General features: G+C 43.9%; 1 protein-coding gene across 2 annotated transcripts in view; it reads right to left on the reverse strand.

Moving 5' to 3' along the window:
* Window positions 1–21,873, reverse strand: part of STOM (stomatin) — a 164,820-nt gene that overhangs the window by 53,759 nt on the left and 89,188 nt on the right. For both annotated transcript variants that reach the window (XM_085613686.1, XM_085613685.1), the window contains exons 2-3: window positions 20,933–21,036; window positions 6,449–6,521 (exon numbers count right to left, since the gene is read on the reverse strand). In XM_085613686.1, the coding sequence (XP_085469812.1) occupies window positions 6,449–6,521; window positions 20,933–21,036 (177 nt within the window). The remainder of the gene's footprint in view (window positions 1–6,448; window positions 6,522–20,932; window positions 21,037–21,873) is intronic.

Here is a 21,873-nt window from a genome sequence, read left to right on the forward strand (position 1 = left end):
TACAGACGAACCGTGATGGAACTAGGATGGATAATGGAACGTTAATTTCAGACAAGCCATGATTGAACTAGGATGGATAATGAAACGCTAATTACAGACAAAACATGATGGAACCAGGATGCATGATGGAACGCTAATTACAGACAAAACATGATGGAACTAGGATGCATGATGGAACGCTAATTACAGACGAAACATGAAGTAACTAGGATGGATGATGGAACGCTCATTACTGACGAACTAGGATGGATGATGGAACATTAACTACGGATTAAACATGATGGAACTAGGATGCATGATGGAACGCTAATTCTAGACGAACCATGACAGAACTAGGCTAGATGATGGACCGCTAATTACAGACATAATATGACAGAACTCAGATGGATGATGGAACGTTAACTACGGACGAAGCATGATGGAACTAGGGTGGATGTTGGAATGCTAATTGCAGAATATATCCTTGGTAGTTTGCAAGAAAGAACTTGCAAGCAGTATCCTCATAGTCTTGTTAAAGGTACCAGAGCCATAAATGATGCGAATACTGTTAAGGCACTGACTGCACAGAAGCATAAGTGCCTTTACAAAGTAACAGAATGATGAATTGCACTCCATCTACAAACACCTGCAAATGTACCTCATGGGGAACACCTTCTACCTAGACCACTATGCAAACAAATCAGGTGCAATAATCTTTTGATGTCACCACCGGCACAGCGTGACCACATTTAAAACAAGCATTGGCATAGCCAACAGGTCTCGCTTTTGGGACCTTATAAGTATTTAGTTATGCAGCACTATATCCTTGGTGCAACAACATCAACTGTTGCATGGCTAAACACTTATACGGTTCTAAAGGCGAGACCTATTGGCTATGCCAATGCTTGTTTAAACTCTAAGTGTTTAAAGAAGTAATTGTTCAACGTTTTTATTTCATTTCAGTTGTATACACACCTGTCTTAGTAAAGAAGGAAGTGTATACAGGTGGGTGTTCTAAATGGCACTGTGTGTCGTCTTCCGGTTACTTCATAAAGCTGACTTTGGCCCCAGGTGAGGCTGCACATCTGAAGAGGGAGGTGAGGTGTTACCTGAGAAGGGAGCGCGGATTATACTTGAGGATAATGATGGGGGTATACCCACGAGAGGCAAAGAGATGCCCGGGTGGGCTGGACAGTGAGTGCAATAAGAAAGATGAAGGACACAATGACAGGAGTGAGAGGAAAGTTACCGCCTACCGGACCAATACCGTCATTCGACAGTAGGTGTAACACAGATGGGTAACACCCTGCCACCGCCAGGACCAGGGACTTAAATAATCAAGTAAACCAGGCGAGGAGCTCGCTGGACCAGCCTTTGCTGCTGGCAATGCAACAAATCTACCATGAAGTGCCAGGTTATTTCGGCCACTGCCACTGCTTAAAACCAACAGAAATAAAAAATGTGTTTGAGATCATTATAAAATAAAAATGACGGAAATGTTTAAAGCGCACAAATACCAAAAGAGGCCTCATGGCGCTAAAGCAGGGCGAGTTTAAGCGAGAAAGAGCAGAAGGGCCAGATCCCTGTGAAGACACTGTTCAGGAATTAAAGAGTAAAGAGCCGAGTCGTCAATGCTTTCCAAACACTGCTCTGTTCCTGCAGATCACCGATGTTGCGTGGCAGCGAATTTGCAAAGTTTTACTGCGGCCATTGGAAGACGCCCATACCACCCCACCTGGTCTTCCTAAGTGAAGGCACAACTACGTAGGACCGCAGGAGGGTATCTCTGGAACATCTTAGCCAGTCCTCTGTGACCCATATTTAGCACCGCCCTGCTCCCTTAGGGGGTAGGAGTGATGCATGTGAAGGAGGTAGAGTGGGGCTGAAACACGACAAAACGTTATAACCTAGGCAAGTGTTACAAAGTAAGTACATGGGACACAAGGAACCATACATGTGTGGCAGTTTTACTCCATAATGGACAAGTGTTGGCAGTTTTGAATAATAAAACCAAACGGAAACTATTTTCTATTAAAGCTCAGTGCGCCCCTCTGAAGCAAGGCGCCCTGTGCTGCGGCCCAGGTTGCACATGGCCAGACACAGCTCTTGTGTCACACTCGGTATGGGACCCTTGCCAGCTGTTGTGGGTGCATTCCTGCTCAGGCCTGAACCCAAGTGATGCTGAGTGGGACAGAGGAGCACAGACAGGCTCTGAAGATGAAACCACGCCTCTGTCTCCGAGGGACATCTCTGTTACTGCCCCAGGGCAGCAGCTCTGAAAGGGGAAGTGGGTCACAGCAGAGCTCAGATCACTGCAGGCTCGGGTGTTGACAAGGGCCGAGAACATGACGCTGTTGGGAAACAGGTGAGAAAGAAAAGAGCGGAAGTGAAAGCACAGCGAGGCCATCAAAGGGAGGGGCAGGGCTGCTTAATGGAGCGGGAAGGAGTTGGGAGGGGGGGCTCTTCTTGCACTCAGCACAACTGTGCCTTGGCTGAGGCTCATGTTGAATGACGCGGCTCCTCTGATGCTCTTTTGTGTCAGATTATTTTATGCCTTATTAATTATTAATAAAGGTTTATTATCTAATTAGAAAAGTTTAAAACTCCAATCACATCAGTTAAACAGAAATCGACATTGTGGGCAGGGCCAAGCAAGATGGTGGATCAGATGTAATTTCTGATCTTTCCAGCGCCCACAAGCCAGAATGCTAAACTACAGCCTACCGAAGACGGCTTCCTGTTGGCGCTTAAGAACCCCACATATCAGAGACAGCAGCGGTCGTGACGCTAGCTGTTGGGACACATGCTGAGAGTGGTTGTGGCCAGCAAGGCCTGTCTCACGGCTGCCTCTCTGCTCTGGGGGGGCGGGAATTGCCTGGTTGAGGCTGGCATGAAGGCGCCTCGGGGCACCCAAAGTGTGGTGCTGCTGCTCAGCCCTCACTGAGAGACTGTGTGGGACATATGAAGGCCATGGCGGTTTGTGGAGCCACAGGTGGGACCAGTGAGGGATGGTGCAGAGGTGAGGGAGTGGCCTGGGACAGACTTCGTGGGCAGAGAGGAGAGCTGAAGGCTCCATGCAGCCAAGGACACACCATAATATAGATGGGAGCAGGGTGTCGCACTGAGGTGGTGCACATCTCCCAGAGACAAGTACTGACGGTGTGGGGCAAGGGAGCAGGCCTTGAGGGACAAAAAAACAGCCGTGTGCGGCAGAAGGCCTGTGGACTGGCACTGCAGCGTGTGGAGCAGGTGGAGAGGCACCCGGGCGGGAGACGGGCCCTGGGCTTGGAGGGACTACCGCAACTCCCCCCCCCCTCCCCCCCCCTTGTAAAGAGAGTGGACTGGCTTGGAGTGCTTACAGCAATGGGCAGACAAAAGGCTTAAGGGGGCCCCACTAAGCTGGTGCTGAGAGGGAAAGGGGGACTCTCACCTAAGCACTTTGGAGGCCAGGTGTTACCAAACACCCTTAGCAGGTGCAATTTGGTTGAGGCATACACAGCCGGGGTGGTTGCCTCGTGGCCATACTGGTTGGCCCTGGTCAGGACCCGAGTTGGTGTGCTGAGCGGAGTGTGGATGGCCCCGTAGGGCAAAGCTATGACTGGAAAACACTGGGAGGGGCTACTGAGACTATCATGGGCAAAGAGAAAGCACCCACGCCTACTTAGTTCTTCGACAACATTTGACCTGAGGAGACGTGGCAGTTGAGGAACCTGGAGGGGAGTGAAAGAAAAGACGCGCTGTGGCTTTCAGCACGAGCCTCGCGCTAAAAAGTAACAAGCCCGGCAGGGAGTAGTGCGCACGCACTCGTGTTGCTGGTTTGAGTGGTGCGCGCTGAAAAGTTTAAAAAAACAAGCCCGGGAGTTGTGTGCGCGCGCAAAAAGGAAATAAAAAAAAAAACACGCGAGTGGTGCGTGCGAAAGTGATCACGTGCTGTAAGGGTGCTGCGAGCACTTAATGAGCCATGACGGAAAGCCAGATGGCACCTGTGCGTGTTACCGCAAGCTTTAGGCCATGGTCTGATTTCTATAGCCCACTTACTAAATATCTCGCCAGACCAGCGAATGCGCTGGCTCAGGCGAGACCTAAAAATTAATCCTGCCTTTACAGCTCTGGGGCATGAAACCCTACGCAAATTTTACAAATCTTCCCCCATTTCGGATTTCCATACAAGGTCCAGACTACCACCTCACTTGCTCTGTCCAAACTTGATTACGCCGATATCCTCATGAACGGATCACCTTTATCGACCAAGAAAAGACTACAACAGATTCAGAACTCGGATGCCAGAATACTCTTACATATGCAACAGCAACACCACATCTCTCCTGCATTTGTTAGCGGTCGCCAGAAGATCCAAGTTCAAGCTGCTTTATATCACCCACAAAGCGATACATGTAGCAGGACCACTCATCAGGAATAAAATCACCAAGCGCATTCAACAAAGGAACCTCTGCTCTAGAGTGGCACCTCACCTCAAAATCCCAAAGTACAAGAAACAAACCATTGTTGGCACATCCTTCTCTGTTCAAGCAGCCAAACTATGGAACTCTTTACCCCCAACATAAGATCCACGGATAACAACCTTATCTTCAGAAAACTACTCAAGAATTGACCCCTCCACACATAACCACCATACGCAAACAGAAATATACAGCATATCCCTGTGTATATAAGTATTTATTTGTACTATAGATATATACCTATATATGTGTATTGCTTTTTATAAATGTGTAGAATAATTATGTTTTAAAAATATAGAAATTCCCTAGTTCTGCTTAACAAATGTAGAGATTGCTGATAGGTACATTATTCTATGTTTTTAACATGTATATAAGTGACCGCATAAATAAGTAAATCTTGTATCATAACTATCTACAATTGCTTCACTATTGAATTACAAATAAATAAATCAAATTAATTCAAAGTACAACCACACTTGAAAGCTAGAGTTTATTTAATGCATCTTTAATCTACATATACTACCTTACTTTATCCATCTATATACCTTCCATGTACTTATAGGATCTATATATTTATTACTTTTCTTCTAATTTAGCATATCCAATACATTACCCTTTTTCACACCCTATACCGCTCTCAATATATCCTCTACCTCAACTCTCTTACTCATCTCAAACCTCTTTCTACTACTCTTTCCAATGCACTACCCTATTTCTCACCCTATACCTCTATCAATATATCATCTACCTCCACTCTCTCATTCATCCAGCCCAAACCCCATACCCCTATGATCCCAAAATAACCCTTTCTAGACGCTTTTCAACTCTACCCCTCCTTTCATCATCTCATACGTCTTTTACTATTCCAATATCCCAAAACAAGGCTTTCTAAACCCTTCCCTCCGGCTCGTCCCCCTCCACCTCCCGTTTACTCATCCCAAGCCTCCTCCAACTGCTGTGAGCTCCAAAACAAAACAAATATAAAGTTCTAAATCCTTCCCTCTTTTATCCCTTCACTATCCTTTTCAATCCAAATAACAGACTTAACATGTACACCACTCAAATTTGTCATATTCCCCTATACTAATTCACTCCTAATCCTTTATGGGTTCCGGAGTAGCGTGCTACTCAATGAAAACGTGCTTTTGACACCTCGTCAGGAGTGGTAAGCCCTATATAAATGCAATTTCAATACATACACTATTCCTGTGTGACTCCATCAGACACACATGCTGGTCCCACTGTGGATCGACACAAAAACTCCCAAACACAAACCATTGTGGCCAGCCTTGGGCCTGCCCATTGAGTTGGGTAGGTGGACAGCAGCTCCCCGGTCAGGAGTGTGGAGTAATTGAATACGCGGTCACATGGACAAGGCATTTGTTATGTTACGCTATGTCTCCTACAAGCGGTGATAAAAGGGATGTTATGTCACTTTCCGAAATAATACTCACCCCTTTCAAGTATGAAAATTAATTTGAAGAAAGAATGCACAGACGTTTGAAGAAAAATCGACTTCCAAAGTTATTCGAAGTGTGGATTTATTGGAAAAAAATGGTCTTTCATATTCTGTGCACCATATTGGCATGAGTAGGTAGTTGAAGGTCCAAGAAAAGAAACGGAAATTCTGCACTACTGACAAATCTTTAATTCCGCTAACACTTTCCGCTTCCTAGCACTTCCCATATCACTTGCCTGCATGACCGACATTACAAAATGGCTACCCAAGGGAGAATGTATTTAAATTATGTATGACCCGACAGAGAAGTGACAATGATTTGTAGTGACTGCAAACTAATGTATCAGCATCTTTTACCAAGTGTGTCCACCTTGACATGAGCCTGGCACGCTCTGCTTTTTTATGGGTCTCCTTCAATCTTCCCTGTTTTGTAATAAGCGAACAAAGAATCTCATTTGAAGCCTGCCCCACTAACACTGGTTGACCAATGAGCAATCAGGAAGGACGGACGCCATCTTGCACCTCTGAGGATGGCACGCGCTGCACTCACCGGGTCCCTTGGCGCCTCCCCGCAGGATGCGGCCCAGCCTGAAGATAATGGCTCGTTCATACTCCTTGACAATCTGCAAAGAGAAGTCATTTCATGAAGGTGGGCGAAAGCCACAGAGAGCTCAGAGCACACGGTGGATTTATGTGTTTGTGACACATCAGAGAACATTGCTTCCTGACTGTGGCAGCTATAAACACAGACATCAATCAGAGGCGGTACATTCATCAGCACCAACAGCATATTCTGAAATGATTGATCTGCCAAAACTGAATAATTTAACATAACATGGATGTATGCATTTGTCTATGCGGTGGAGTTTATACAGTGCAAACCTAGCTGAGCAGCAATGGATGCCAGTATAATGGTGCTACGAAACAATGCATGGTTGGGTACAGCAACGAGGGAATTTCATTGTGCTGTGCATTTGTGTAATTACATTTCACAATACAAATGCATTACATTTCAAACATAATAACAAATTACAGTTGTGCAGGGGCGGCTCCTCCGCTATGGCTGAGTGTCGCCCCACTGCCGAAATGCAGCAGGCAGAAGAAAAATAAAATGACAATAAAACTATTTAATGTCAGTTTATTTTTGACTTCCAATCCACAAGTTTAGGGTGGGGCGTGGCCATGTGACTTCAGCACCAGGGGGAGGAGGAGAGGTAGGCACCGAAAGTACACGTTGATTTGGCCAGCCGTCCACGGCCGTCCAAACCGACATGCGCACTTGGAGATACCCGCAGTCCCAGGGCACAGGCTCCCACTCCCTGCTGTAGAATGAGACCAGCCCACTCCGCCCAATCCCAGAGCTGCTGTCATGCTGGAAGTAATAGTATGCGAGCAGCGTTGGGAATGCGCGGGAAGTCTGTGCTCCTGGGGATTGGAGTGCCGGGATCAGAAGAGCAGCGTGGCGCGGGAGTAGAAGATCGCGGCAGCTGTCAGAGAAAGATAACTGTATTTTTTTATCTCCCCCCTTTCTGGCCCTCCCCCCAGGTCAGATTGGCAGTAGCCACCACTGGTTGCAGGCACCATGTGTGAAAGAATTAGGTTGTCGAAATGATGGCGCACATGTTTTCTAGCTCTTTCCCTCATGTCCTTCACTGCGCCTCACACTGTCAAACCCCCTTCCTGTTGCTGCCCTCCTTGTGTTGCAAGCTCTCTTTAATATGCTCCCTATGTCCCCAATGCTCCATGTTGCTTTCTTACTTGAATGATTCTCCCCACGCTCCCATGTTCGGCCTGATGTTCAGCTTTTTCCCTCCCCCAGCTACTCTTCGTAGCTTCCCCCACCCCTCCTTCTTTGTCCCACATGCCCACCATCTTTTCTTTAAAATTATTTTTCCTAGGGAGGACCAGGCAGCAAACTGCTATTGGCCTCTCATGCAAGGTGCTTTTGAACTACTTTTTTATATTTTTTATTTAATGATCTATCTTCGAGAGACAAATTTTTAAAATCGCATACGTATCATTTTGTACACCTGCATGCGTAATGATACACACTCATTCTCACAAAATGATGCAGCTACAGAGGCTGAATTTTTGTGCTTTATTTTTGTACTTTTAGCCATGCTGAACAGCATTTTGCCGATGCTGTACAGCACCCCAAGAAGGCACTAGCAAACCCAATTTGCCCCAAAGACTTGTTACTGGATTTCTGCAAAGCCATTATATGAATAATTCGGACACATTGGTTGAGAACTCCTTACTTAAAAATGTTAATTTGGTTGAAAAGTCTGATAAAACTGTAGCAAAACTCACAAATTATACCAAATTGATCAGAGTATATAGAGACATGCAATTCAAATTTGCAGTGCTTTTACATCCAAAAGACATGGTGTCAGATTATCACAAGATGTCTAAGTGTTGGACCTGGCCCTCTGATCAGGGTCACCCCCAAACCTTTTGCATTTGCCCTCCACTTTTTGCTGTATTAATTTTTGCTGGCCTTAGGACTCTGTGCACTTTTCAGCTGCCAAACAGTGCTAAAGTGCATGTGCTTTCTCTTTAAAACTAGAATTGGCTTATACCCAATTGGCATATTTAATTTACTTATAAATTCCTAGTAGAGTGGTACTATATGAACTCATGGCCAGTAAATTAAATGCTACTAGTGGGCCTGTATCACTGAATGTGCCACCCACTTAAATAGCCCTTTAAACATGCCAGTGCAGAGCCTGTGTGTGTAGTTTAAACTGACATTTTGATTAGGCAAAATAAAAGTTTTGCCAAGCCCAAACCTTCCTTTTTAATACATTCAAGTCACCCGAGGGTATGCCCTGGATAGCCCAGAGGGCAGGATGCAAGGAATGTTAAAAAGTAGGACATGTTCTTTTAAGTTTTATATGTCCTGGTAGCGAAAAACTCTCAAATTCATTTTTTTCCAATGCAAGACCTGCCTCTTCCATAGGATAACATTGGAGTTACCTTATTATTTTTTATACGTGTTATTTCCAAATGGGAAAGAGATAACCAGTTCAAGTTTGAGGTCTCTGGAATCACAATTGAAAATCTTAGCTTATGGTGAAGTCATATTTTAAATTGCCAGTCTGAAAATGCCACTTTTAGAAAGTTGAGGTTTTTCTCCCTTATCCATTTAGTGCCTATAGCATGTCTCTGGTCACATGACTGGGTATGGGTAAAAGTCGGGTTTGGCAATTCCTCCTAGACAGCCACAAACAATAGGGAACTTAGGTGTGTCTAGATGGGCCATCACTGGCAGGATATGAGGGAGGAGCTGGGCACATCCCCACTTACGCTTGAATAAGCTGTGCCCTGCCTTCACACAAAGGGCCTAACAACCCTGTATTGTCACCTTAGCCAGTTTGGAGCCAGGGGAGGGAGAGAGAGGGAATTCCATGCACTTCAAAGACACTACCTAGAATCTTATACCACATTCCAGAAACAGGGCACCAGGGTATAAAAGAAGCACCTCAGACAGCAATTCTTCAGTACACTTCTGGACCTGTGGATACTCTGCAGGAAGAAGGACTACTGGGCTGCTTAAGGACTGCCACTCTGCTGAACTGCATTCTGCTGGACTCCTGCTTTGCTCACCTGCTGCCCTCTTGCCTGGGTGAGAAGGACTGATCCTCCATCTGTTGAACCTAGTGTAACTCCAAGGGCTAGTTAGCTGGCCTCCTTATCTGAAGCCTCAAGGACAACCTTGCCTCTGCACCTGGACTATGCCATCTGTTAGTCTACTCTCCCAAGTGGTACCACCCCACTCCTGGACACTTGGAAGGGGGCCTAAGGTGCTTGCCACCCTCTGTGGACCCAGTGGAAACAAAACATCTTCTCTCCTGCATGGCGCATCCCAGAGTAGAACTCCTGCATTGCTGCCGCTGCGTGGCTTTGACCTGTCCCAAAGACAGCATTCACCGCCGCAATTGCGACGCGGGCCCTCACATCTCCATTTGAGAGCAGGCATGATGACAAAGCCGAATTCCGCACCATAGCCTCACAGCTCTTTGGAATTGGTACATCACCCCAACTGCGCACCGCCTCCTCCATGCCGGACTTCACACCCCAAACCCTTGTCAACAGGATCTTCTATAGCAGTGCATGACCTTGTATTGTAGCCCGACCGCATCTCAGAAGTGATGCACTGCTTTGGCTGCGCAATGCATGTTTGACGCGGATCTTCGCAATGCTCCACAACCAGGATTTAAGGTACTTTGTTTAGCGGACCAAATTGGTCCCTGTAGCAGGCCAGCGCTCTATTGCTATTGGCCTGCACTTGTGACATTGTTCCACTTGGAACAACCAGATATCCACAGCTGGCCCTTTGTGCTTTTGGCTCTTATTCACTGAAATGTTTAAAAACCCCATAACGCCGGTTCTACTGATTGGATTTTTGCCATTTTGGTCGTGTTTCATTTATTATAAATCATTCTATTTTTCTAATACTGTGGTGCATTTTCACTGTGCCACTGTTTAAAGAGTTGCACAAATACTTTATACATTGCCTCCAAGTTAAGCCTGGCTGCTCTGTTCAAGCTACCAGGGGGTTGAGCACAGGTTCATTTGGAGTTTGATTGTGGTTGCTGCTTGACCAGGGTTTACTCACCAGTCAACCAGTGACCCAATTTCTTACACTAAGCATCTTCTTAGCACACAGTAAAGATAAGAAGACTAGTTAACTTGGTTGTATTTTAATTCCCTGGTACAGCACAAGAGTATTCTCTAAAATATTAAAATATCGTCTCAATTCACTAACACTGATGACTATTTCAGACACCGTATAGTGGCTCTCATTTACTAAAGTTTGCAAAGACGTTCGCATCACACAGTGCAATTTAGCGCTGTACAGATGTTCCTTTACAATGGCATGTGAATTGGCATACGTTTTTGCATTCCTTTGAATTGCGTGAGTGACATACGACCTTTGTAACCATCAGATACTGGAAAACCTTTATTCCCAAGTAGACATTTAACATCCAATACAGAAATAAAGTGTCCTGTGTTAACTTGCCGGAGAGGGAGTCATCTGCATACAGCACAAACTAGATATCATTCGTGAAAACGAGGACATCTGAGTGAGCGCTATTTGAAAGCACAAAGCTCCACCATACATCATCTGTTGAGTCAGCCTAGGATTCTCCTGATCCTGCCCCTTTTGATGTGGCCGCCTACCAAGAGAAGTGACCTCATACGCAGACGAGCAGTGAGGTATCGCTTGGTGCAACTTCTAACTTTGGGGACTATGTTTTCTAAACAGACTTCCCCATTGCCAGTTCCCGCCTCCTTTTCACGCCCAGGGTGTGGGGTTGAGGAAAGATGGAGAGAGAGAAGAGTGGGAGAGAGTGCACATGGGCACATGTGTGTGCTTGACTTTGCACATGCACGTGAGCATGTATAATTATGGCACTGTAATTTCACGTGCAAAGCAGCCACTCATAGTCAGCCTCAGGTAAGACTGCCCTCTACAATTCCTCAGATTGAAACCTGCACATTCCATTGGAGGACACTGCACGGATGGCAGAATACACCATCCCACAATATTCACCAAACATTTACAAAATGAATGCATGTAAACCTACACCATGTGGGTGCACGTATGTGTGCATGTTGATGTGTGTGTTTATGGATACACGTTTGACTACTGGGGTGATTAGTATACAAACATATGCAGTGTTGAAGTGGCATGGAGTCTATAAGGCATTGCTCCTTTTCAGGTCTCGCCTAAGACGGGGCATGCGCGGTTTGTAGTGAGATATTTTGTTAGCTTACAGAGGGATTAGAGCCCGCATGTTACGCATCGTTGGCTGGCTTCATTGTTACTCTCACCTGCTTGCCTCTACTTTGTTGGCTTCATTTCCTCTTCTTGGGCTTGTTCCTACCCAGGAGCATGGACCAATTTACTTGCATCTTTCCGCTGCTCTGGTTTCAGTTGCTATTATTTTTGTTTTTTGTTTAAGCACTCTACTTGAGTGTGTTGTAAATAAGGATAGGTAGTCCAGGTAGATTTCCATGTAGATTTATTAAAAGCAAGATGTTACAAGGTTCCTTAACCAGCTCTCACACCAACATTCCACTCCACAGACACACAGACTGAGCAGCAGGTGTAACAGAGTACACGAGTTTTCCTGCGGTCTTTCTCATGTATGTAGCCCCCTCCACCGCACTCCCTCATTTTGCACTTTTCTTGCCCGTGTGCGTCACCCCTGCCCTCCTCCGTGATGCCCTTAAGTGTTTTCGCACGCCCCACGCTTTCTCCTGCTCTCTGTGTTGCTTTCCCTTTGTGTTGCTTTCCCTCACCCACACCCCCTCCCATGTTGCACCCCCTCTCTGTGCTTCACTGTACTTCATGTTACTTCCCCCAACCCAAACTATTTTTCCTCGCATTGGCAAACAAAAAGAAAAAAAAACATGCATTTTTGTAGGCGCGTGCCTGCTTTTGGTCTACACCCCTATAAAATGGAGCTGCCGACCACATATGAGCTTTTATTTCATTTTTAAAAGCCATGCCACACAGCACGGTTTCTTCCTTACACTGGTGACGTGGGGAGAGAGGAGGATATGGGGAAAGTATGTGGACCTAATCTTGCTAACAGCATTGGTTCTTACTGCATACCTGCTGGCATGGTGCACTGTGAAAGAGGCAGCACAAAGATGCCAGTGTGTTTTACAAAAAAGAAAATGATTATACCATAAACCATCAGTACCAAGTTCCTTATGTCCTTGCACACGTTGCATTATAATATACTAACCTAAAGCGTTGTAGAATTGTAAATGAAATACAATACAAGACCGAACATGCGTGCAGAGGTGTAACGCAAACGATGCACCCCCCTCGCGAGGACTATTTCCAGAGCAGGCTTGGTAAACACCCAACAAGGAGGATGAACTGCGGGGATCACACAGCATGAACAGAGAGCTTTGTTGTGTGTTGCTGGGGAACCAATAGACACAGCAAAGAGAATGCAGAGTCAATGTCAGAAGTGGAGCAGGCAACCAATCACTCCTCTGAGCAGTTCATTAAAGGGGCTGTTGCTCAGAGTTCACAAAATGCTCCTATTCCTTTAGGAGATGCTAAATCCGGAGCAGAACACACAGGAGACATGTCCTCCACCACAGAGACAGTCCTGTGGAGACGCTCTGCTGGTCAATCTTCAAGTTCAACATTTTCAGCAGAAAGCTGCAGCAACCAGCTGTAAATCATAGGGACAATCAGCCTACAGGGTCTGCCAAATGGAGCAGACATTTAAAGATGGTTTTCATGGCAACCAGGGAGTTTTGAAAATCTGTTCTAGAATACCTCTGGTCTGTATGAGGCTTCTCAAATATGTACATGGGGGTGGGTGGGTGAAAGACACTTCTGATCCAAACCATACTTTCTCAGATCTTGAAAAACATTATCCTCGTCTAGGCTTTTTTTTATAACATCTGTAGTGTGGGGTTGGGTTTCCTTCATGGAGTTGTCTGTTAATGTTGATACAGCTTTAAGTACCACCTATGTCATGTATATTCTATGGAACACTGAGCAGGCTCTGGGGGCTTCTGGTTGAGTCATTGCCCGGCAGTTCTCTGACCTGTCTAGGTGGCTCCGCTGTTGTGGTCTCTTTTTATTGGCAATTAAACAAGGACTTCTTCCAAGACGATTGGTGTCCTCTCTTGATTATTTCTTAAACCGTTCTCCGTCCACTACATATTGGTACCAGGAGTGGGGTGCTTTCAGGAAGTTTCCACAGAGGAGGAATGGAGAGAAAATCAAAGGAGGGAAGATGTAAAGAAATTTGCCAGCAGGACGTTACTTGAGCCACCAGCATTCAGGAAAAGTACTCGGTGAGCACGGTCACACTTTGTCCGATTTGTCTGTGGCCTGAACTTGCTTGTTTTTTAGCTGTCACTGTTAATGACTTTGGGTTGCATGAGGCTTTACTGGGTCTGAGCAGCGCTCCTGGCTATGCACCAGGCCTCGCTCTCACCTGCTTTGTTGATTTTTTAATGAGGTACTCGCGGTGTGTCTTGGGACTATCTGGCACATGCATCAACAATGCCATTTGCGATTCCTTATTAGTGAAAAATAAGGATTCGCTAATAAGGAATAGCAAAAGGCTATGCATGTAGAAATCGCTTAAAAAATAGCAATTTCTAAACATTCCTTAATTGCAACTCGCAAATTGCGATTCGCAATTAAGGAATACCTCCCCATTCATTCCTATGGGCCTAGAGGCCCATAGGAATGAATGGGCAGACATTCTCAATTTGCGATTCTCAATTAGAGAATCGCAAATTGCAATTTCAAGTGTGCCAGGGTGTCAAAAGGACACCCTGTTGCACCCCTGAAATCTGCATATGAGTACATCCTGCACACACACATGCCCCAAGGGCATGTGTGTGTGTAAAATGGAACTTTGAAAAATGCACTTTAGTGCATTTTTCAAAGTTTTTGCAAATTACCATGAAGTTCAACTTCATGGTAATTTGCTCCCCCTATTAGCGAAACCACAATTTTTTTTACTTTAATGCATTGCATTTAAGGACTCTCACTTTGAGATTCCTTAAATGCAATCGTAATTTAAGTAATCGCAATTTAGAGATTACTTAAATTGCGATTTTTGCATTTGGGATGATGCATCCCAAATGCAAAACTACCGGTTGCAAAGTGGCAGATTCTGAGAATCTGCCCGTTTGCGACCGGTTTTTGCTTTGATGCATGTGGCCAATTGTTTCTGGAGGTCCCAACTCGTCCACTGACCAGAGACTATGGGAGACGTGTATTTGTGACGTTTGCCTTTCTTCGGGTGCTTTCACCCAGGAGTCTATGCGAGGATTCAACGTGTGACATTTGACGCAGCGTCACGTCTTCAGCACCCATATTGGATCAGGCTCAACTTGGCTTTGTGCACTGGAAGCGCATCTTTGCGCACAACTGCAACCTTTTTGTTCCTCTTCATGGTGCTGTCGTTCCAAGTGTCTCAAAGTAAGGGCTTGTTGCTTATTCCAGCATTATGGTGAGAATTAATTGGTGACATTTGTTTTGTGAAGTGAACCAGTGTTTTACCATGGCCACAGTTCAGGAGGCAGTTCGGCCATCGCTGTTTTTACAAAATCCTGACAAGCCTGACATTAAAAGGAGAGAATGGTTGTGCAGTTTCGAAAATGACATCACTGCCATTGATGCTCTGTTATTCACCCACCAGGAAAACTGCTTTGCTTTTCACTCATCTGGGGATTGCTGGACAGAGAGTGTTTGACAATGTGCCTGTGGTTCCTGCTCCGACAGCGGAGGGGACACCCTGGATTGAGCATTAGGAGGCCAAGGAGAGGACGCACAAACAGCATGCAGAGGAGCAGAATGTCCTTCTTGAAAGACACCATTTCTTTAAGTGCAAGCAGTCATGTGAAGAGACAGTCGAGGAATGCATTGCTATATTGAGAGTTTTAGTGTCCAAATGAGAGTTTGAAAATGGTGTTGACATTTACAAAAGGGACCAGTTTGTTTTCAACTGTTTCTCCAAAAAGGTGCAGGAAAGGCTATTAACATGTAGGAATCCCTGTTTTACCGAAACGATCAATATCCCAAAGGGTATAGAGAGATAATATCTATTTTTTAAGTTTAAGAAAAGTTTATTGAATATAAGCAGAGGATAAAACAGTAATACATTACAGTATATAATAGCCATGTTGTACACAGTAAATAAAAAAAGAACGTAGAGGGAGGAGGGAGAAAGGAGAGAGGGGGAGGGGAAGCATAAGAATGTATATATCCTATATGAAATACAGCTAAAGCATCTCTCAACAATATAACATAACTGTCATACTTATCTCATTACTATAAACTTAATTATGGGTTGCAAAATACAAGTATAATACAATAATGGTTAACTAACGTTAGCTTAAGGAGGTTTGGGAACTTCTTCTGTAATTGGAGTATGCGATGGCAATGAATGAGCAGACAAATTTAAGAAATTGGTAACGGGTAACCATAATAAGTCACGCTTAATCGCAAGTGTAATCGGGTGGACATAGGCTCTATCTAGTCTGTGGTTATAACAAACACCATACCACCAGGCTTGAAAAGAAACATTTGAAGCATTCTTCCATGATTTTGTAATTTTTTGAAAAGCAACAGCGAGAAGTAAGTCAATGATGAGGGTATTAAGAGAAGTGGAAGAGAACCAAATTTCAGCATCACTACCCAGGAAAATATGAGAAAAAGAAAAAGGGATATGTGTGTGAAATATTTTATTATTTTGTTGCCATACCCTAATCCAGAATTGGTGAATAACTGGGCATGTAAACAACATATGTTTAAGATCTGCTACAGGAGCTGGACAGGACCAGCAAGTAGAGGAAATAAGAGGATTAATCAGATGTAATTTGGCTGGAGTAGTTAGGAGTCTATTATATATGAAAAATAGTGTTTGTGTAGTGTTTGCTGCCGTCGAAGATTTCCTTATTTTAATCCAAATGTTATCCCTTACCGAAGAAGGAAAGGAAGAATTTAAGTCAGATTCCCAACTAGATTCCACTGCAGATCTGTCACGGATAATATCTATTTTAACAACGCACGTTATGTCAGTCAGGGGAGCAATCAGGGTGGTAACCAAATTGGTCTGTCGCCAGTTAATTACATATCTTAAGATTCTTTGTTTGGTGCTGTCAATAGAGGTATCAAATGCAGAAGGGGATTCAGTTCTTGTTTTAGGTGTGGTTCTAGGGACCACCTCAGAAATAATCCTAAATGTCCCACTATTGGTAAGAGGTGTAATCACTACAGGAAAATGGGACATTTTCAGGGGGTTTGCAAGAGTTTTGGTCCTACATCTGACAAAGTTAACATTAGTAATATGAATGTGAGTGGTGATTCAGCAGAAGCTCAAGAGCGTGTTAATAGATTTTCTAATCTGCTGCTAATTATAGATGCACCCGACTCCCCATTGAAAAAAAGGGTTAAGAGACCTTTCTGTCAGGCGATGACAGATGGTAAGACGCTCACCGTTATGGTGGACTCTGGTGCGCCTGTTACCATTCTAGCAGTTTACACATTTTTCAAAGATTGGCCTCAGGTAAAATTCTCATTCCATCAGATATCAATCCCAAGGTGTTTGGAGAACAGGGTGTGGATTTGTTGGGCTATTTCTTATCCTCAGTTGAGTGTTTGGGTGTAGAAATTTGTACCAAGGTACAGCTGTGAAAGAACAAGAAATTATTGGTTGGATGCATGGATTTGGTAAGACCGGGCATCTATTTACACCCTGGGCATGAAGTACTTAGTGTCTTGGGGCAAGTACCAATTTTGTCTAAGTACATTCATAATAATGTGATGCAGTCTTTAGCGAACACATTTTAAAGTGTATTTAGCAATGTTATTGATGCAGTGAGTGGTTTTAAGCATATTATAAAGCTTAAGAAGAATGCTGTGACAGTCAAACACAAAGTGTGACCTGTGCGCATGAGTGTAAGGGAGGATTTGAAGAAACTTCTGGAGAAACTCACTTCTGAGGGGATAATCACTCCCATGGATTCCTCAGAGTGGGTATCTCTGGTGTTCTTGTGAAGAAACGGTCCGTTGACTTGAGGTTATGTGTTGATCTCAGGTCGCTTTATTAAAATATACTTGTGGATAGCTATCCCCAACCACGTATACATGAACGGATTGCTAACATTGGTGATGCTATTTTTTCCCCACTATTGATCTTAATTCAGCATACCATCAGATTGCTCTCAGTTCTGAATCCCAACCTTTGACTCCTTTTGTAACATCACAGGGGTCTTATAAATATCTCAGACTGCCCTTGGGTCTTGCATCAGCAGCAGGTGTCTTCCAGAAAGTGATGGACTTACTTTTTAGTAATGAGACACAGTGTCAAGCCTTCCAGGATGATATATTAGTCTTCACTAAAACCAAGGGAGAACGTATGGTTGTTCAGGACAGGGTTTTTTTTTTTTACATTTCGGAGGACCGTGGCATGACGGTTAATTTGGAGAAATGTAATTTGTTGCTACACCAAGTTGAATACTTGGGTCGCACAATTTCACAATCTGGTATTCAACCTAAATCTTGGATCGTAGAGGCCATAAGAAAGCACCCCCACGCACGGACATAGAGGCTTTGATGTCCTTCCTGGGCCTTCGCGAGTATTACGCTCGTTTTGTTCCTGGGTATGCCCTTTTAGTTCAATCTTTGCGACTGTTACTCAAAAAAGGGACTACGTTTGAATAGCCTGTGGAGATTAACGAGGCATTTGAAAACCTTAAGGAACTGTTCACAAGTGCTCCCACTTTACAGCCATTTTAACCTGCTGGTAAATCTTTTATTCCCATAGATACCAGCCCGAAAGGAATTGGAGCTGTATTTGGGCAGTGGGTCAATGGAAAGGAAACCACTGTAGCTTTTACCTCCGCACTCTGTCGGAGATGGAGGTAAACTACAGTACAATTGAAAGGCCTGTGTTTGGGCAGTGGACACATTCAGTACTTATATTTGTTGTACATCTTTTGATCTGTACACGGACCATAAACCCCTGGTGTTTCTGTTAAGTGGCAATGGGTTAGGTAAGGCTTCTGCACGACCAGTGAGGTTACTGTCAAAACTCCAAGAATATAATGTAAATGTCAAATATGTACAAGGGAGGAGAAATTTTCAGGCGGACTGTTTTTCACACCAACCACTGCCCACTCCGAATGGCCTTTTTTTTTACTGAAGAGGAATGTGCTGTGGCGGACGCAGTTGCCATGCGTAATGGATTTGTGAGCGTGAATGGATTTCTGCTACTGCAGATGATGCTCTACAGAAGGTTTTTCATTTCAAGCGAGTTGGTTAGCCATCAGGAAAGTTGCCATCTGAGGAATTACGCAGCTTTGGGCAAATGGCATCTGAATTATCTTCTGAAAATCTAATTTTCTTATGAGATGATCTGGTCGTTCCTCCATCTGTTCTACGAGAACGCATGGACTTGTTAGGTCATGATGGCCATCTAGGCATTTCAGCGAGATGTAAAAAGTTAAAACTGTGCTTTTGGTGGCCAGGGCTTGAAAGATCTGCTTCAGCTCCAAAGGATAAATGTCCACAATGCATTGTTTCCGATAAACATTGGCAAACCTCTAACAAACCATTGCTTCCAGTGCCACTCCCTGCAGGACGCTGGGTCAAACTTGCAATGGACTTCTCTGGACCATTCAACTTATTACCTACTGAATCGAAGTTCCTCATTGCGTTAGTCGACTACTTTTCGAAGTGGATCTGTTATTCTTTTGTAGACTCTCCCAGCACCAAGTCAGCCATACATGTTTTGAGGAAAGTGTTTCTCATTAAAGGGTGTATGCAATATCTTGTGACAGATAATGGCATGCATTTAATGTAAAGGGAAACGAATTATTTCATTACTGATTTGGACATTACACACTTGCAAGTTGCATTGTATAGTCCATCCTCCTATGGTCTCGTTGAGAGGGTGAAGAAGGTATACAAACTGCCATTTCTACTCGCTGGGATGTGGGTGCATTTTTAGAGGAAAAGATTTGGGCGTACTTAACCACACATCACTCCGCTACTGAAATGTCACCTTTCAAAAGTTTGAGGGGCAGAGAAGCTAGGACTAAACTCATACCAGGGTGGTTACAGACTGCTTTTGGACATGATGTCCAGACCTAATGGGGGGGAGGGGGGGGGGGGGGGAGGGAGTCAAAAGGATAATTCCCTGAAAGCTGCGGTTTTGATGAAACAAAGCAAACAGGAAGAGTTGTAGGATTGTAGGAAAGGGGCGCGTAATGTCGAATTTAATTTTAACGATTGGGTTTTATTAAAAAAAAACACAAAGGTGATGAAAGGGAAATCTACATTTACTCTACCTGTCAAAGTAGTCAGAACCAGTAAAGCCTCACTGCTTTTACAAGGCAGAGGGTGGTGGAACAAAGATAGTGTGGTTCCTATTAGTGATGCTCAAGCTGAGATACACCAATGCACATGCTAAAGTAATTGTGAATGTGACTATGTTTTCTACTGACATGTGTGGTCCCATCAAGGACATGGCTTGAGGTGAGAATGATCTTCTTAGATGATTGGAACGTGATCTTGCTCTAGCCTGAGGCCACGTTCCTAACAGAACTTCTTTGGGAAAGACGCAGGACTGTGGAAGAACTCACAGTTCTAGAGCTGTGAAGTTACCTGTAAGGTTACAGGATTTTGAATTGTTCCAATTTACACGATAGGTACTGCATTTTTCCGCAACTTTAGTATTGTTCATCAGCTAGGCCAACTTTTGCCTTTCAGGATGTTTTGTGTTTTTAGGATTATTGTTTTAGCTCTTCATTTGTTTAAAAGAGTATTTTGCTCACTCTTTTCTATGCTTTATTTGTGTATGGGAGGGGGATGATCTAGTGTGAGGTTGAGTTTACTTCATGGAGTTGTATGTTAATGTTGGTACATGTTTAAGTACCTCCTATGTCATGTGTTTGCTATGGAACACTGAACAGGTTCTGAGGGCGGCTGATTGAGTCATTGTCCAGCAGTTCTCGGACCGGTCTATGTGGCTCTGCTGTTGTGAGCATTTTATTGGTAATTAAACAAGGACCTGTTCCAAGATGGTTGGTGTCATCTCTGGATTCTTTCTTCAACCGTTCTCCGCCCACTACAACATCCCACCAATAATCTCTTAAAAGCTTCTTTACATTTGCTGTCAATCAACCAATCCCACACCCATGCCATAATGTCCACATACATGAACTCTTGAGCTTAGGGGTCTGGTGTTGCATCTAAGAAAAATGTGTTTGAAAGTCCTTATTTTATTTTGAGGACTGTGACCTAGTGGCTATTGGAAGAGGGTTGTTGAGTTAAGCCTCTGCTGTGGAATTACGGGTGCAGTTACAGACTCCTTATGCAATTTTGTCAGTTCCGTGTCTTGGAGGAGTCAACTATAATTTTCACAAATATCAGTCTTCAAAAGCTGATAATTAGGTCTTTTGTGAGAAGAAGTTCAATGCAAGCATCTTTTTTCATAGTTAGTTCTGTGAAGGTGCAAATCATTATAATTACCTTAATGCACATCCAGATAGAGAAGGGAAATGTAATCAACGTGAAGAAAAATGATATAATCACCAACATCCATCCGCAGCAGCCGAGCCCGGGATCAGGTTCATCTGGAGAGAAGAGACAAACACAAGCGTAATCTTAGAGAGAGACACAGATTGCATTAAACAACGAGCTTCAGCAGTCGGTGAAGATCTTCACCCCTGGTACTTTTATCTTTCTACTTTGAGAATATTTAGCTTTTTTGAGATAAAGATTAGGGATCAAGGCCACATCGTCAAAATTTAGGAATTACGCTTTCCTAATTGCAATTCTTACAGATTTACAGTTAGCAAATCACAATTACAATTTGTAATGTAAGAAAACGTAAATGTTTTTAAATAGGGATTCCTAATGGGTCGTAAATTGACCTACCTCATGAATATTAATGAGGTAGGTCGCAATTTGTGACCCATTAGGAATGATAGCCATCACAGGGATGGTGGTCAGTTGGGGTCAGCAGACTACCATGTCTGTAATTGATTTTTGATACACCAAACTTAATGGAAAACGGGATGTGTTTAAAAAGAAGATATGAAACTTTGAAGTTTCAGTTTTTAAGAGTAGGTAGTAATTTTTTTTTTTACATTTTTTAAAGGGGAAGGGGTCCCATAGGGACATCTTTCTAGTTGTGAATTGTTACTACTACCTTTTAGCAGTTAGTAAAAAATGTATGTTTTGCAACCATAATTCACTCGCAAAACATACATGCATGGAACTGGGATTCGGTTTTAGGAAGGGACGCCCTAAACACTCCCCTTCCAAATACCGAATCGCTAAACCAAATTGCACTAAATCTTGATTTTGCATTTGTGCATATGAAAAAGCATTTTTGCGGTCAGAAATGGCCAGAATGGGCCGGGTATGACAGCAGAAATGTTTTGTACATATGGCTACTAGAGTTTATC

Source organism: Triturus cristatus, chromosome 1_2 (genome assembly GCF_964204655.1).
Source record: "Triturus cristatus chromosome 1_2, aTriCri1.1, whole genome shotgun sequence".
In the NCBI taxonomy this organism is placed as follows: domain Eukaryota; kingdom Metazoa; phylum Chordata; class Amphibia; order Caudata; family Salamandridae; genus Triturus; species Triturus cristatus.